General features: G+C 44.4%; 3 protein-coding genes across 4 annotated transcripts; 2 read left to right on the plus strand and 1 right to left on the minus strand.

Annotated features, from left to right (window-relative positions):
* Nucleotides 1–2,091: 2,091 nt before the first annotated feature.
* LOC117966249 (signal peptide peptidase-like 2B) lies at nt 2,092–10,190 on the minus strand. Of its 2 annotated transcripts, none has more exons than XM_034048072.3 (15): nt 10,067–10,190; nt 8,479–8,595; nt 7,281–7,463; nt 6,867–6,956; nt 6,600–6,739; nt 6,358–6,500; nt 6,156–6,252; nt 5,936–6,052; nt 5,742–5,823; nt 5,555–5,629; nt 5,339–5,401; nt 5,033–5,132; nt 4,799–4,876; nt 4,370–4,530; nt 2,092–3,502 (listed from the first exon to the last, which is right to left on the minus strand). In XM_034048072.3, the coding sequence occupies exons 1-15, from the start codon at nt 10,112–10,114 to the stop codon at nt 3,335–3,337; spliced, it is 1,662 nt and encodes a 553-aa protein (XP_033903963.3). In that variant the 5' UTR covers nt 10,115–10,190; the 3' UTR covers nt 2,092–3,334. The 2 variants fall into 2 exon arrangements, with proteins under 2 accessions (XP_033903963.3, XP_033903964.1); XM_034048073.3 differs by having other exon boundaries at nt 3,365–3,502; nt 4,303–4,530.
* Nucleotides 10,191–10,542: 352 nt separating this feature from the next.
* On the plus strand, nt 10,543–13,528 carry LOC117428979 (U6 snRNA-associated Sm-like protein LSm7). Its single transcript, XM_034048053.3, has 4 exons — nt 10,543–10,630; nt 11,076–11,166; nt 11,697–11,768; nt 12,568–13,528. The coding sequence occupies exons 1-4, from the start codon at nt 10,625–10,627 to the stop codon at nt 12,708–12,710; spliced, it is 312 nt and encodes a 103-aa protein (XP_033903944.1). The 5' UTR covers nt 10,543–10,624; the 3' UTR covers nt 12,711–13,528.
* A 710-nt stretch (nt 13,529–14,238) lies between these two features.
* Nucleotides 14,239–16,688, plus strand: LOC117428858 (kelch-like protein 23). Its single transcript, XM_034047830.3, has 3 exons — nt 14,239–15,235; nt 15,680–16,091; nt 16,180–16,688. Exons 1-3 carry the CDS (start codon nt 14,239–14,241, stop codon nt 16,520–16,522), a joined length of 1,752 nt encoding a protein of 583 aa, XP_033903721.3. The 3' UTR covers nt 16,523–16,688.
* The last annotated feature ends 566 nt before the right edge of the window (nt 16,689–17,254 follow it).

Consider the following 17,254-nt stretch of genomic DNA (forward strand, 5'->3'; position numbering starts at 1 on the left):
CAGTAATGTCACGCTCTGTTTGCAGGCAGGGAGTCCTGGAGGTCCATTCCAGGTTAAACAGGTATAATGAATCCACTGCTTCAGGACCTGGAGATGGAGGTTTCATTGATTCAATTAAACAATTAAGATCAAGGTTGGAGTGAACAGCCTGCACACATGTTCGTTACAAGAGCTTCTGTGCAACTCAACTATACATCTTTATACTGCGATCATCCTTAATTAACTTGCAATTGTTTTTTTGTTTGTTTGTTTTTTTTTACCTGACTTTGCAATGACCCTTTAATTTGAAGCTTGGACACTGGAGTGTTTGCTAACTGTCCACTGTACTTTATGGTATGCAGTGCAACAGTGCTACAGATTGTCCTTCATTGCTAAAACACAAGCCGTCTAATGGAATTCTCACCAAAAAAAGGAACATAAAAGGATGTAGGTATTCCATTCTAAGGTTCCATTTCAGTATTGAATATACTGGGAAGCTGTGGAACTGTCTATATATCGGTCAGAACCATTGCCATCTAATGCATAGCTAATAGCTATAGTGTATTTCTGCACTGGAATGCTTTAAAGGAAACCCGATGCACTGCAGCTGCATCTCCCAACTCAGTCTGGTTGTGAGGGATTGTGATGGTATTTGCTTAACCTGAGGCTGGAGGGACAAAGCTGCTTTTCAGAGGTCCGTCCCCAGTGGCAGGCTCAGAGTGGAGGCAGTTAGAATGACAAGCCCTTCTTTGTTTGGGTGCTGGGGAGGCGCTTTGAACCCGTAATCGCTGCATTACTTGCCAGTGTGAGCGGAGGCAGGTTTCAAGATCCCAATCAAGACGGTGGTAGCAGAGCGCAGTACAAAGAGGGGAGCGCCTGTTGGTCTTAAAGACAAAATCTACTAAAATGCTTATCTAGTCTTACAACAAGTACAGCAGACTGTTCATATATACAGTTTAGCTCACGTAATTTGAGAAGTCATTTATCTTTATGCAATGGAATATACCAGTAATAAATGAAGGCATGATTAAAGCTACAGGTATTGAAAGGACAGTGCTTCCTTCCTGTTGACTTCATAAAGAAAGGTGACCAGTATCAGAATCCCAGCTACTTAGCCTGGTCAGAATGGTTAAAGAGGTGGTTATACTGGTTCAAAAACAAATTAAAAAAAAAACACATTTAATACCATGAACAAAATTCCATCGCACAGGGGGCATAACAACTAAATACCTGGGCACTTCAAAGTGCGAGTAAAACATTCAGAATAACAAAGAACTCAAGGATTAGATATTGTTTAAGTTTGGAGTGTGCACTGAACTTTAAAAACGCCTGCTTGCAGATTATACACCCTGATCCCTTTAACTCCACTGCTGTAGATCCCACCCAGTTAGAAATCTCCCTAGTGCCAGGATAATCTGCTAATGGCTGTTCTGAGGCCGAAGGCCCTTCATACAACATTAGGAACTATTTCATAGTTTGTGTTCTTGGAGATCCTAGCAGACATCTAGCAGTGCCGGAGATTCACTGTTAAACATTCAAATTGTTAACTCTGCTACCTGAGCACAGTATTTACCCAGGGCAGAGACGCACCAATAAAACGTGCTTAGAAACACAAAGTAAAGCAAGGATAGTCATGTTTACTCCACAGAGCTCACTTCAAACATTTATGAAAATGTTGTACTCTTGAGATCAAATGGCTCATCTACAGCTACACTGCCACGGCAGTTTTCAAAACAGGATGGAGAAAACAAACTTATTGGATGTCGTTTGTTTCTTCTCAAACACTTCCAGTCTTGAAAGCTTGCATGTAGTTTGAAAAAAACAAAACACTACATGACCAGTAGAGGTCACACACTACACCATCTGCAATACAATGACCTCCTGTACAGCAGCTTGCCAGTGACCAAGGCTTTCGTGAGCAACACCTGAGCACAGGTCAGTGAAGAGAACCAAACAGAATTTAAAGCCGTATGCTTGAACAAAAGCACAATCTCTTACCTTTCTGTTGTGGCACAGCACGTTGTCCTTACTTCTAAAACTAGGACTGAAACTTGAAATTAAAAAATAAAAGCAATCTGAAGTAAAAAAATTTTTAAAAAAACACTCTACGCATTGTAGTTTATTTATTTATTTTACTCAGTCCTCATTTGAGGTATAAAAACTCAGCTGTCTCCCTCTCTGTTTTACTTATAACTGCAGCAGTACCACCGAGTGGCTCATGTCCCTGGGGTCACACAGCAGAGCACTCCTAACACAAGGCATGCTTCTTCTTGTTCCAAGGCTAAGGCTTCTGGATTTCTGATTTGCGTCACCGGATACCCATTAAATTGGTGTTAAGTGAACGCTAACCAGTCAGTTTCATCTACTAACGTCAAGGCAGTATTGGGGTAAACACCCGGTTTTCGTGCAGGTAATGGTCATGGCACTGGGTACGCAGAGTTATTACATGAATTGTATTGTAAATGGCATCTGAGTTAAAGTGAACCCAGTCTTAGTTTGTGTCACCTACAGGCTAGTTCACGTGGAAGGCACAGTGCAGTAGCAGCTGTCACAGTAAAGAAAATGTGTGGCAATTTAACAGTTAACCCTCCCATCTATTCTGCTCTAAGGATCAACAAAACAGTTGACCTCAAAATTAAAAAAAAAAATCTATTTCTTGATAGCTGTTGTTGTGTGACACTGAACATCTGTAACTCCTAGCCTACACAACAACAAATACATAATCTAAATATGTCTGAATTCTGTACACTAGTATACAGTACAGACATTCAGAACTACCTGTATTTAATCCCAGGAGCCTGGACATTTTTTTTTACACGCTGGTTTACGTCTACCAAGATTCATATTTCTTTTGCACAACTGAAAACGGTAACATACTCCACAGCTGGCGCGGATATCTGAAGGTATATTGCAGTAGACAGATTACAACTGAATTGAAACCAAGGATCGCCTGGCTGTTGACCAAAGCACTTGTTTACAAGCATTAGTGTGCCTTATGTTTATTAATATCCATGCCACTGGGAAAGTAAGCTGGAAATGGTGTCTGCGCTCCAACACACACAGTTGATTTGGAATGGTCCTTGTGCTTCCTTTAGTGTTAATGCCCAAGCCTTCCGGGTGAAATAGCTTACAGATTAACAATTTTAATGGAGTGATTTCAGTGGTTCAGTTGGGTGCCCTTCCATACCTCCCTCTCTTCTTTCTAACAAGAGCAGAGTTCTCATGATTACACCCCATGGTACTGCTCGCAACCAGACAAGTCCTTTACATGAACCAAAGCTGTATATAAAAATAAAGAAAAGACAAAAATAACATTTAAAAAAAAAAAAAAAGGGGCATCCTGATTCATCTTCCACTAATCCGATTGGTTCTTCGCCTCCCTGGGAGACTTTTCTTCGCTCGGATTGGTGGCTTCTTCAGCAGCTTGCAGCGCAGGACTGGTCAGCTGTTCCTTGGTAGGTGGGTCGGGTGACTGCGTGCAGTTGATTGGTGTCATGACGAGTGGGGGCTGGGGCATCTCTTTCTGTGAATGTGAGAAACGCAATTTAGTATAAAGTTAACAGATTACTAAATCTAATAATACATTCGCCTATGCCCTACAGGAACACTGTCCATTCTGATTTGCTGGCTAGGTTTACAGAGCACTTTTATATAAATTTATGGAATGGTCAAATTGAGGGAATGAACACTAGCGTCGCCAGCTAGCAAGACATTTCACTGCAACACAAGGAAGACGGAATATCAAGACTGGAAATGCTGCACTCAAAAACACACACTACAGGTTTCCCATGCCATACAGAAATATAAATACTGCCGGGCTGCAACTCTGTACACAGTGAATACCTGCTTTGATCATTCCCCTCTGATAGCCCAAATAACACATCCACTGGAGGGTGCACAGTTTCACAGCTAAGTCTGAATGAGACCCACAGTGTTCTGTATCTGGGAACTCAAGGTGAACATCAGGAGTAGGACCAGTCTAGGCTTAAGATTTCTCTTAAGATTTTATAACCTATTCCGTACACATCATCAGCTTGGGAAACTTAACATGGTGCAATTATACCCATAGTGACGGAACGGGAGATACAGTACATTCTATCCAGTTTAACATTTCTCCATGTTTTATATTCAAAGGTAAACAAAAATCAGAAATGCGAAGCTGTATGATATATGGTACTCAACATAATTATGGAGAAGACTTAAGCAGTAACTGAGCTGGGACTTGAAACCAGTACTGACCAGTTTCCAGTCCTTCAGCTCAAGCACAACAGACAGAAAAGACTGGAAAACACAGCAAAGTTTTTTTTATTTGTTTTACTCAACTTTAATTTTAGTTACTGTTAAAATTATTAGCATTTTCCGAAGGCACTCATATCAAACTGGTATTCACCGCAAAGCCACTGCCAGTCCAGAACATGGCTAGCTCCCTGCGCCACAGCGCCACCCCTAGGCTGGTGAGGAGAGTGCAGGGCACCAGGTACAGCAGGGCTGGCTGCCCCATCTGCATTAGGGCTAGAGCAACGAAAGTGATGAGCAAGCCGATTCCATATGCTGTAGGGGAGACAAGGGGGAAGTAAAATAAGAGGCCTAATGACTTTATGCTGTAATACAGTTTAAGGTTACTGTCATAACTAGTTAAATATAAAATTAGTAAAGCCAATTCTTTTAAAAAATACCGTAGTTTTTTTTTTTTAAAATCATGTTTAATTTTTATATGTTGCCGTATAGGCTTTCCTAATACATGTTTTAAAATGTGCAAACAGATTCTGCAGTGCGATGAACGTGTTATTTATCAACCAGTGGACAGGTGTTTGCATACCTACTGTACAGGCGACAAAGTAGATCTGTGACGACTGCACCTGGATGTCAAACCTGTGACAATAGGCAACCAGCAGGCCTTGGAGGGGAGAAGAGCGTGATGATTAGTGTCACTGTGCCACTCTGAAATCCCAACAGCAAGCTTGGAGTCATATATACTGAAAACACACACAAAAGGATTTCCCCTAGCAGGTACACAGAATTAAGAAAGGGTTCATCATGAAGTAGTTCTTACCTGGTACCAGGATGTCTCCAAAACCCAACAGAGAGAAGGGACGATCACACAAGGCCAACGGAGAGAAGTTCAGACGAGGGACCTTTAGCACCATCGGGAGCTGCAGCACAACATATAAAATCAACCGTCTGCTGGTGATGAAGGGCTGAATCTGAATCCGGGTAATACTAAACAGTTTCATCCCATAGACACACGTTTTCACTAGGTGTCTTGACGCTGTATGCATGGCCCTCAAAGCCCAGTGAGTCTGTAAGCATGGGCAAATGACACTGTTTTTGAAGACATTTTCAGTTTTCCATCACTTACCTTTTCATGGGTGGATGAATCAGAGGGACCAGCAGCCACTTCCACCATGATACTCTCCCCACTCTGCAAATAGACAGACACGACAGCAAGGCTGTTAAAACAAGGGTACAGGCATGTCCTGCTCTGTTTCTAGTATTTAATATGGCCTGCAGTCTACCTACATACAGGTTATCATCAGACCAGCTACCACAAGTACTGTAGGTAATTTCCACTCACCTTTGTGAGGAGTGGAGTAATAAATACAAAGAAAACATCATACACAAACAGGACGGCCAGCAGTAACGTGCAGGCCTGCAAACAAAGACAAATACAGAACGAGGGTTAGCAGACTAGGCACTTGGCTCACTTCATCAACCATGGCAATTACACAGCAAAGGCAGAATCTCCTTGGGACGGTCTCTACCTTGAAAGTGGGCAGCCTGATTGTCTTTAGCATGTAGAGGCAGAATGCGATTCCCAGCGCGTCCTGCAGCACCCATGCCCATCTACAGAGGGTTAAAAACGCATCAGTTCATTGTGCGCGGGTCTCAGCACGTCAGCAGGATGCTGTTAATGTGGATCCCTATGTTTCCAAACCCATCCACCTGCTGTACTTACTGATCCTCGTTTCGGAAGACTCCCCAGATGACACTGACCGACACGCAGAACACAGACAGCAACAGCATTCGCACCTGTGGCCGCTTGTGGCAGTAAGGCAGGTTATTTTCTGGGATTCTGCAATGCACACCAAGGAGAGAAAAGGTGTTTGCTTTCTGGACGAGTTCATAAAATAATGGGGTTAATCCAGACAGCATTTTTTTTAGGCAGTCAGACTAACCTGCACTTCCCAAAAGGGATTCTTCGCACAAAGGGAGACAGGCAGCTGTAGAGTCCTATAGATGCCGCCAGGCAGAATATTCCGATGATCATGTACACTGGTGGGACAGTACGAAGGGAGGGTTAGACTTTAATCTAAATCTACCACTATGTTCGAAACTCAAAGCCATGTTTTTTTGCTCCAGACACTGCCTCTTACTTACCGAGGTGGTCGTAAAAGTAGTACAGCAGCACCAGCATGGAACAGCACATGACGACAAACACGCAGATCATGATGGGCGTCACGTCGACGGTTTCCTCGTCCTGTGTCTCTGCTCCGTCGTCCCTCTTGTGCTTCATGTATCTCCTGCAGACGATAACACAAAGTCAGGACCCGACCTGGGCTCATCGGTACCAAATGCACCCCCCAGTACTGAACCCTCCTGCTACCCTGTCCACCACTTACTTCTTGACGTCCCGGCTCCCAGCCCAGTATCCCCCGACAGCCACGGTCCCCACCGCCATCAGGAAAATGATGACCATGTTGTAGTCGAGGACAGGTTCATGTGGCGCGTACATAGCTACTTCTCTCCCCTTCCCGAAGGTCTGCAACAAGAAACAAGAAAGGACTCTAATTTCTCGGTTTTGTTACCGTGATTGGAAATAATAAACTAGGAAAAAGATCCTTCAGGTGCACAAGGTTGTAAGTAGTAGCAATAAAAGATAGGGTTACCTTGCTTATGTCCAACATGTCTGTGTAGCTGAGCAGGGCAACAGGGATGTCGATCTCCTCATACTGACTCCTGTTTCCTGCAGGGGGGGTCTGTCAGACAAAAATATATGACCACCAAGGCTCATGAAATACTTTCCCCACACACATGTAAAGCTTAGGACAGGGAGGTAGCTGTTCAATGCAGTTAAATCAATGATGGCGGAGGCAAGTTATTTACCACCTTGCGTCCTCCAACCTGCGATAAAACTGAGAACTAATAAAAAGAGGGACATAGCCAAGGCAGATAACAGCCTACTATTAAGACTCCCAGAAATGACTTTATTAAAACCATTTAATAGCAGAAGAATACACACATATATGTAATTATTTTAAGCAAAGGATGAGAATCATCTCTGGCATGTGAGGATCACTTACCAGTCTATCTCTGCTCACGATGAGTAGCCCCTTGGCCCCATTGATCTGCGCGAGCCTCACTTTCTCGTAGAAAGTGCAGTTTCCGCGCAGCACCATAGGAATGCGGTTCGTGAATCCGCCTGCAGGGACCTCGGAGGGGGAGCAGAGAACTGACGCAGTCAGGTCATGGATCTGGAGCCGGGACTGTGGAAATAGTGATAGGGGGAAAACTGTGAAAGGGGTCAGGGAGTGAGGATATGCGGACAGTGTACAAGAAATACCTCTTCTTGACACTGAGTTTTTATTTATTTTTTTAATAAGTAGATGGTATTTTTCCAGGCTATAAGCAAGCATTGAGCCGGGTTGTGGCTGTTGCGTAAAGTGCGATCTGCAGAATGCATGCTTTGCTTTGACTGACGATACACAGTGCAGATGGATGCAAAAACACTTTTGATAGCTGGGGCCTCTGCATGCTTTTGAGAGCGGCAGTGCTTAGCTGCCTTCAGTTCAGTGCCTTCTGGGATTTCACTATAGCAGTATGCTAGAAAGTCTGTTAACTTTTCATCAAGCAAAACAATCCTAGAAAGTTACTAACTGTTACAGCAGCAGCTCTTATTTATTTATTTATTTATTTATTTATTTATTTAAAACATGTCCAGGTCAATGGTAGTGCATGCTTCTGAAGCTGCCAAAACTGATCTCTGTTTAAACATTCTTCCATTGCATCCCATTTAACAGCACATCTCTCTGGTCTTTCCTGACACTGTGCCGATGGCATTTCATTCAGCAGCTTTACCCCTTCCGGCTCACCTCACTTTACCATGGCAGGTGCTAGCTGGGCTGCAAACGATTCTGTGCACATGGAACCGATGAATGAGAAAAGTCTCAGCCTCCTGCCTTCTCGGAATTAGAATTATTCTGCATTACTTTATTTCATTTAATTATTTAACTAGGAAAAACAAACAAACAAAAAAACAACATTTGAGACCACATCTCTCCTTTACAAGTGGGACTCTTCAGTGCCATTCCAGGTTTATAAGAGAGTTATGCGCAAGTATCCTCTTACATGGAGACTCTAAATGCCTAAAAGTAGACCTACTGATACAACATATAAAAAGGGGGACAGAACTGGGGGTCCCTGGAAAAGAGATGTGGAAGCTCAGTGGATGTATTCAGAATAAATCGGATGTGTTTCCTTGTGATTTAGCAGTGAACTCACCGCTTTGCCTAGATCCTGAGGTAGGTGAGCCCACTGGGAGTTGAAGAGAATGCAGTAATCCTTCCCCTTGTTCTTCCCCTGGTTGCTGACATGTGCCATCCCATACTCCCCCAGCACCTAAAACAACAACGTAATCTTCTTTACATCTTCATTGCACTATTTAAACCAAACCCAGCTGTCAAGCTGTACTGACACCTTGGAAAGCTGGGAAGCCCCACCACTGCAGCCAGTAGGCACATACCTTCACTGAGGCAAAAGATAAGAACGTGTAAAAACGTTGATAAATCTGGTTTCAGCAGTCTAATTTGGGGTCAGCTATTCAGTTACACATGGTCCAATCTGGTAGTAAACTTTATTAACATTTTAATAGAAGTATGTCTGGTTTCGATTAGACTATCTTCAATCCCCAGTGGGGGGCACTGCTGTTGTACCCTTGAGCAAGGTACTTTACCTAGATTGCTCCAGTAAAAACCCAACTGTATAAATGGGTAATTGTATGTAAAAATAATGTGATATCTGTATAATGTGAAATAATGTATAATGTATAATGTGATATCTTGAAACAATTGTAAGTCGCCCTGGATAAGGGCGTCTGCTAAGAAATAAATAAATAAATAATAATAATAATATCTTACTAGTATTAAGGTAACAAGAGGCAGTCCCAAGGCAGGTGCTAAATGGGGTAGGTGAAATGCAGAATTTCACACGGAAAGCTGAAAACGTGATTACACTGCTGTGGAACCTGTATTTACCGTCGCTTGCCCTTTTCACTCAGCAAAGCCTTGGATGTTACTAATGTTGCTGTTCACTCAATGGAATCGACAGAGGCGCCTTGTGGTGCAGTAACACCTATTTGGTGTCAGGTTTCACTGTACAGTATGTACACTAAATATGCTGGCGTTATAACATGCCTACCTTAGTGAACAACAATTAATAAGATCGCCTTTTATTATCCAAAATGACGTTAGTACAGCTGCAACTCTTGAAACAAATGCTAGCTTGTGACAGCTACGTAGAAATGGTCTTGCTAAAGCAGCAAATTGAATACTGTCAGTCGTTAACGTTTTAAGGGCAGGCTTTTAGGGGAACAAAAAAAATATTGTTAATCTGGAGCCGAATATGTATTAATAATAATATGACGTATGTACAACAACCAAGCAGCTTTGACTTTGCTGGCTAGTGGCTCACAATCATCACATTTCAATTGTCACCGTTATTCCACCAGACGGATTTTTATTTTTTTTTAATTGTTTTACGACAGTCGCATTGCCCCCCCTATCTCACTGACATCCGGACCGATATGCGTGCACTTAAAATGCAAATAAAGACGCCATGACATTAATTACACCACGTTGTGTACAACAGTTGAATCGTATCGGCATACAAAAAAAATGTACCGCTTTGTTCTGACAATTAAAGTCGTGTTTACAACCATGACTTTTCTTAGGCCCGAACACCGTTCGGTTATTTACGGGCCCCCCTCGGATCGTTTTTAAAACACAACCCCGGCCATGATACACCGTCCCCCCCCCCCCCCCCCACAGCGGTTAGGCGTTCGTTACGAAAACAAAACGCTGAAACTGCTCACCTGTTCAAAGAAAATTGCCCCCAGCACCAAAGTTACTGCGTCTCTCATGCTTCCTGCAATTTGTGTTATTGTACCCTCAGCAAGACTCCGTCCACCATCAGCTGTTTGTAACCCCGCCTACGTGGCGCTGCAGCGCTCCGCATTGGCTTAACTCGGCAGGGCGCCTCGCCAGCCCGCCTTTTGATTTGTCCATTTCTAATCAATCAGCCATTACAGATCCACCCTCTCAGGGGAGTGTTTTTCTCCCTCAGTGATTGGACTATTTTCACGTCAATCAAATGTAGACGGGCGCATGGTGTTGGGTCATTCAATATCAGGTATAGGGGTGTTCTGTAGAATTTAAAAAAATAAAATAATAATTATATCGTGAAATTCAATAGATTTCACCATAACAAGTTTTATAAAAATGAATATTATTATGTATTGTAGTTTAATTACGTCTGACACATTCTTCTATTTTTTTTTTTACAAAGTATGTTTACAGTATTTATAAACAAGATTTCCCTTGCCTGAGGTCAAAGTTGTGAGGCTGAAGGGAGGAGTTTAGAGGGTTGAAACATGGCGGTGAGTGTGGCGTGTGGGCTCCGATGGGAACATTTACAATGAAAATGCCGCATTTATTTTCTGTGGGCGGGTTATTATCAAGTGTTACTGAAGGTGTATTGATATATCTGGAGTATGAAAAATATATTATTGGCAAAGAAGCTCAAAACCTATAGCAGCACTCGTGCATGACTCGCACAATTGCATACAAACAATATTTATATTTGTCTTTTTATTAAGTAAATAAACCTGATCAGAAAAAAGCACGCGGTCTGATTTTTTTTTTATGATTTAAACAATTTACTAAGCTTGTAGTAAATCTGTACAGTACAGCATTCAAACCCAAACAGTCACTTAGTACCCATCCTTCTGCTTGCATTGATAATGATGATGCTGTTTGTCTGATTCCAAATGATATATTCCTTGATTTGATTCTAACCCTGTTTTTTTGTTTTCTGTATTTCAGGACAAAGAGAAGAAGAAGAAGGAGAGTATATTTGACTTGTCGAAATACATCGATAAGACCATTCGAGTGAAGTTTCAGGGTGGGCGAGAAGGTGCGTTTATCTGAAGTCACTGAGCCGCAGCACCCTCTCCTGTTAAATGTGCTTTCCACGCTTGCATGTATCTAACCATCTATACAGGGGAGGGTGAAATCAAATAATCACAAGGTTCGGGGTCAAATCCCCCTTTTTTCAATTCCAATGCCTTTTAAAAATCAATTCCCATTCCCTTTGAATCAGTTGCAATTCCTTCAAGGATTCATTAAAAGAGAATGGGTATTGATTAAATGGGAACTGGAATTTGGAATCGATTTTTAAAAAGTAATTGCGATGGGGGGTGACCTCCCCTCCCACCTCCACCCCTGATAATCACAAACATTGTTTAGAGTTGCCTGTTTTTATGCAACAGATAACGTGGCCATTGTAGCACCTGTCTACACAGGCTCCCCCAGTTTCTGCACTGCAGTCTTACTCGGCTGGGTTGGCAAGGGGCTGCTTCTGATGAGAGCTCTATCCTCACCTTTCCAACCTGTTTTTAGTTATACTTGACTAACACCTCCGGTTTTCTCTCTTCTCTTCCACAGCCAGTGGGATCCTGAAAGGGTTTGACCCCCTGTTGAACCTGGTGCTGGACGGCACTATTGAGTACATGAGAGGTGAGTGCTGTCAGTGGAAGGAAGTGTAGCAGATGTACACATCAATACAGAGATCGATAATCCACTAGACAGATCAGTTAACCTTACAGGGATGGAAATGAGACTCCCATTGCATAGCAGTTGGATCTATTCCTCGTTTATACTGTGCGTTTTCAATAACGCACCTGAGCTTGTTGCATACACACTGGGGCTAATCAAGCTTGTATTGAAACCTGGAATCAGTGAAACTTCTATGAAAGAGTCTTATTTCCATCCCAGCCTTATTACATGTCTGTCCACACAGTTAAATGTATATTGGCTGGTTTCACAGACCCAGATTAGCACTAATCTTGGTTTACCTAAATTAACATTGGGTAGTCCAGGACTAGTACTGATCAGGGTCTGTGAAACCAGCCATTTAGATTTTTTCTATAAAGATGTCGGAGAGGTGAAAATATCCTGCAAACATGTCACTAGAATTTTTTTTTTTTTTTTCAATCTACAACCTCTGATTGGACCACATGTATCAGGATATTTTATGCTATAGGAAAATGAAAGTATTGCTTCTGATTCCTTATACCCAGATTATATACGTTGCCTAAGGTAACATTAGGTAGTCCAAGATTAGGGCTAACTGGGCTGAATGAAATCGGGCAATTAGCACCACAAAACTTGTCAGAAACAACTTAAGATGTACTTGTGCAAGTTTCTTGTGCGTAGTTTAATGACAATTGAACACTTTACAAGAACGGGTTGCAGTGATTCTTATGACAAATTGACTTCAAATAAAATAACATTCAGCGCCGCATCTCCTTTTCAGACCCTGATGATCAGTTCAAGCTGACCGAGGACACCAGGCAGCTGGGGCTGGTGGTGTGCAGAGGGACCTCTGTGGTGCTCATCAGCCCTCACGATGGCATGGAGGCAATTCCTAACCCCTTCGTTCAGCAGCAGGACGGTTAGCGGGTGTGTGGAGCCACCCCTGTCCCAGCGATCACGGCAGAGTGTAACATTCCGGCGAAAAACATCTCCCTCTTTTCTCACTAGTTATCATCCAGGGATATCAACCAACCAAATCCAATGAACACCTAGTGTTCCTTCACAAAATCCCTTATTGTATTCCATCCTGGTAAACACAGTGTTCCCTGGATTTCAGTCCCAAAGGGAGACCTGCTCTTCAGTGTGCTAAAACCGGATATCCAATAGACATGCGTAAAGCGGTCCTGGGGAAATTATGTCCAGTTTTCCAGTTCGAGTCTAAACTGCTTTAAATCTCCCATCTTTAAACCCAAGTAAAATAGACTTAAAACGCTGCCCTTTCCATCAACCTTTTGTTATTTGTTTTTTAGTTTTTTCTCATCAGATATTTGTGCATTTAGATCTACATACCCCAAGGGATCTCTTGGATGGTGGGAGCAAAATCCTATAGCAATACCTGTAAAGAATTGTATTTTTTGTAGTTTACACCCCTGGTGATTTTTGCTTGATGATGTGGAGGTGAGCTGGCGAATAACCATGTAGATACGCGTGCAGTTACGTTGGGTTTACAAGAGAACTCGTTAAGCGTGGTATAAATATTTGAATACAAGGCTTCAGTTATGTGTGGGCAGGCTCGGTTGGCAGACCGTGTGTTTAGTTTGTGATTGCTGACGGAAGCAAAATTGAAAAGGTTTATCGTTTGCACAGTCTGCTTGAGCCCAGTGAGAATTTTTTTTAAACTATTTTAGTTGTTTCAATATTTTGTAAAGAAACTGGACTCTTCAATAAAATAAATAAATACATTTTCTGTTTTTTGTTGTTTCTTTCTTTGTGTACCGAAGGTGATAATAATGAAACACCTAAATATACACACACTTGTTAACCATTTATAATGGCCTGGGCAAACTGAGCCCTGAGGCCAGAGCCCAGGAATACTGTAAATCCATTTCCATGTGTTGGCCATCTGATGAATCTGGAATAAAGCTCTATTAGAAGGAGGATGTGGTCGTTTGCCCTCCCGTATTGTTCATCCTAGGATTTCAATTAGGAAAGCAGGATGCTCAGACAAATGCATTCTCAGCACCTTAGTGGGAAATTAGAAGTTTTACAACTGTTTAACTGTTTTTAAGCCCAAGGTTCATTTGAAACCCAGTCTGAATGCTTAACGAGAGGTCTAAACCAACAGCTATGGTCAAAAGTTTTGCATCACCTAGAATTTTTAGGATTGACATAATTAAAACAAAAAACTTTATGAACATTATTTAGCATCATGTAATCAAAGAAACTACACAATGATATCGCAAAAGTCATATGCGAAATAACACTGCAGGCTGTTCCCCAATCAGAGAGATGTGTCTCAGAGGCAGGGGTTTCAGGGGGTTATTTTTAGTTCCAGGTTACCCAATAGACTACTTCCCCAGCCAACAGAAACAGCCAGCCCGAGAGGTCAAACAGAGGTGAGTTTATATATATCCGGGAGAGTGCGTGTTTACATGTAGAGGGGGCTGAGAAGATGGACCACAGACAAGAGCCTGGGGTGTACAGCCTCAGATCACCTGGATTTACTGAATTGCACCCTCTGTGCATAGATTCCCCAGGCAGCAGCCCAGACGGAGCTTCCTCTGAGCAGCTGGACAGGGAGGAGGGGCCCAGCACAATTCTGCAGGTGGGCTCGGAGTGTTTCCAGGTCAGCCGGCAGAGGCTGGCCGGCATGAGCCCTTACTTCCGTGCCCTGTTCTTCGGGGGCGGCCGGGAGAGCATGGAACGCCAAATCCAGATCCGAGGGGTCGGAGTGGAGGAATTCCGGACGCTGATGGAGTTTGCCGAGACTTCCAGGCTGGTGCTGGATCAGCAGAACGTAACGTCGATTCTGGAAGCTGCCAATTTCTTACAGCTAGAGCAGGCCCGGCTGCGTTGCTGCAAGTTCCTGGAGAGGGAGCTGCACCTCAGTAACTGCCTGGGGATGATGGCCTACTCCTGGCAGCTGGGCTGTCTGGAGCTGTACCAGGCGGCCCGCTGGGTGGCCCTCACGCACCTCCCTGCCCTGGCCTGTGAGGAGGACTTCCTGTACCTCCCCAAGGAGAACGTGGCGGACCTGCTGTCGAGTGACGACCTCTTCCTGCCACGGGAGGACCTGGCCTTAGAGGTGATCCTGCGCTGGGTGGCCCACGACCCCGGCCGACGCGAGCAAGACTTCCTGAAGCTGGCCGGGCTGGTGCGGGCCGAGTGCTTGAGCCTCACCTACGTGGGAGAGCTTCTGAGCAGCGTGCGGGGCTCAGACCCCCGTGCCAGGCTCATCTGCAAACTAGATGCCGACCCCCCTCCCAGCTGGACCATGCTCAGGTCCCGGCAACCCCGGACCCGGACCCACGAGACGCTGTATGCGCTGGGAGGCCGTCACGACCGTGAGAAGCAGAGTCTGTCCCAGTTCTACCCGTGCAGTGGCATGTGGCAGCCCTGTGCTCCCTTCCAACGCAGGAACCTCACACAGTACGCCGTGGCAGCTGTTGGTAATGCCTTCCATTTGAAACGCCTTCTATGCATTTGGGACTCACTGCTAACTTAACACATACCTTTGCTATCTCAATGAGAAAGGGTGCGCTATAGTGTTGCATCTTTCTAGCAAAGTTTTAAAAAGAATCAGATATGTCTGCAAGTTTATTAAAAGGAGTTGTTAATGCATCTTTAAGGGAGGAACCATTTATGAAAAATACTCAAACCCTTGGCTCCTGATAATTTTAATAATTAAAATGAAGGTAGTTCTGAAACCCAGGACTGAGCTTAGCTGGGCTTGCAAGAGCTTTTAAACCATTTGAATTTGAAAATGTAGTTCTATTAGTGGAAGCTTGGCATTAGTAATTGCAGGGGTTTCCCGAAGCATTCCCATCAGGAAGTCCCCTGTCCGTAATCCGTGTGTGTGTGTGTGTGTGTGTGTGTGATTTCTCTCCCCCCAGGGAATGCTGTTGCAGTGACAGGTGGGTATTTCCGTGACGAAGTGGTGTGGTACAGCGTGGACTGGGTCCTGATGTACATGTGTGGGGAGAGCCGCTGGGTGGAGGCCCCCCCGCTGCAGAAGTCCCGGCACAGCCACTGCGCGGTGGGAGTGGGGGGCGAGCTGTTTGTGCTGGGGGGCAGCACGGACACGGGGCCCATCGTGGACGTGGAGAGGTTGGGAGCAGGTGCAGAGAGCTGGAAGAGTGCCAGCCCTCTCATCCGGGCAGTGGAGAGGGCCGCCGTGGCCAGCCTGGGCTTCAAGATCTACGTGGCCTGTGGCCTGGACGAGAACGGAGACGTGTACAGCGGTATCCAGCGATTCGATGTGGAGCTTGACCAATGGGACGTGATCTCCTACTCCCCTTTCCCGCGGTACGTGGATCTCACAACCCCAACCCCCTCCCTTTTTAGAAATCTCATATCCCAAGAGTAGGTCTAACAGGCTTTCTCACCTCCGCAGGTACGACCTCTGTGCCACTGTGCTCAACGGCGCCCTCTATCTGGTGGGAGGGCAGGCGCTGCGGCTGGACGTGGAGACTGACGAGTGGACGTTGTTGGAGGAAGGGTGTCTGGTTGGGAAGTTTTTCCTGGGCTGTACAGCGGTCAACGGGCAGATATACCTGCTGGCTGAGCGGCGGGGGAACCAGGCCCTGCCCAACATGCTGCTGCTGGACCCCTACACCGACACCTGCATGGAGATCGAGGACGCCCTGCCCTGCCCCCTGCCCATCCGGGGCTGTGTCTCAATCCGCACTGCCTCCGACTCCAGAGTCATGACACATAAAGGTTGGCGCATGACATGACCAGCATGCAAACGGAGACTGATATTTTTTCTTATCTGCCTGCGCAATCTTAAAACTAAAAAGTAGCAAAAATAATAATAATAGGTCAGGAGCCAGGTAAGAAATGAGTCCCGCGTTTTTTAAAGCCGGTGATTTTACCGTTTGTTATTTCCTCGAACACACAGCCCTAAAATCACGACATGAAATCAGAGACACAATAAAAAAAGAAAAAAACAAACAAAAACTGTGCAATAAAATATATTTTATTAAAATTAAAAAAAAAACAACAACTTGATTGGGGCTAGTTATCTTGAGAACAAACCTAAACACTGAACCACTCCACCTCCTGACACGTACCATACTGATAACAGCCCCGCTTCTGACTGGACCATCATCATGTTACAACCAGAGGTATGGCAGACACGACCCCCATCAGTCTGCCTCGACACAGACAGCTCCAGCAACTACAGGCGGGTTAGGGGTACTGTAGCTGTGACCGTGCGTCTTTACACTTAACTTTGGGGTAGGAAAGAGAGGCTTGTACAATTGGGAGTACCATCACAGGAATATCATGGCCCCCGTTACAACACAGTCATTCAGTCTCAATAAACCCACGGGGCTGTATTAGCATGCATGTGGGAGGGCAACAGGAGAAAGTTCAGCGTTGTTCAGACACAAGCATGTGCTAGAAGTTAAATACATTACATAGAACTCGTTCGTTGCAGACTCCCCTTTTTGGGCTCATTAGAAAAC

This window comes from Acipenser ruthenus, chromosome 49 (genome assembly GCF_902713425.1).
Source record: "Acipenser ruthenus chromosome 49, fAciRut3.2 maternal haplotype, whole genome shotgun sequence".
NCBI lineage: Eukaryota > Metazoa > Chordata > Actinopteri > Acipenseriformes > Acipenseridae > Acipenser > Acipenser ruthenus.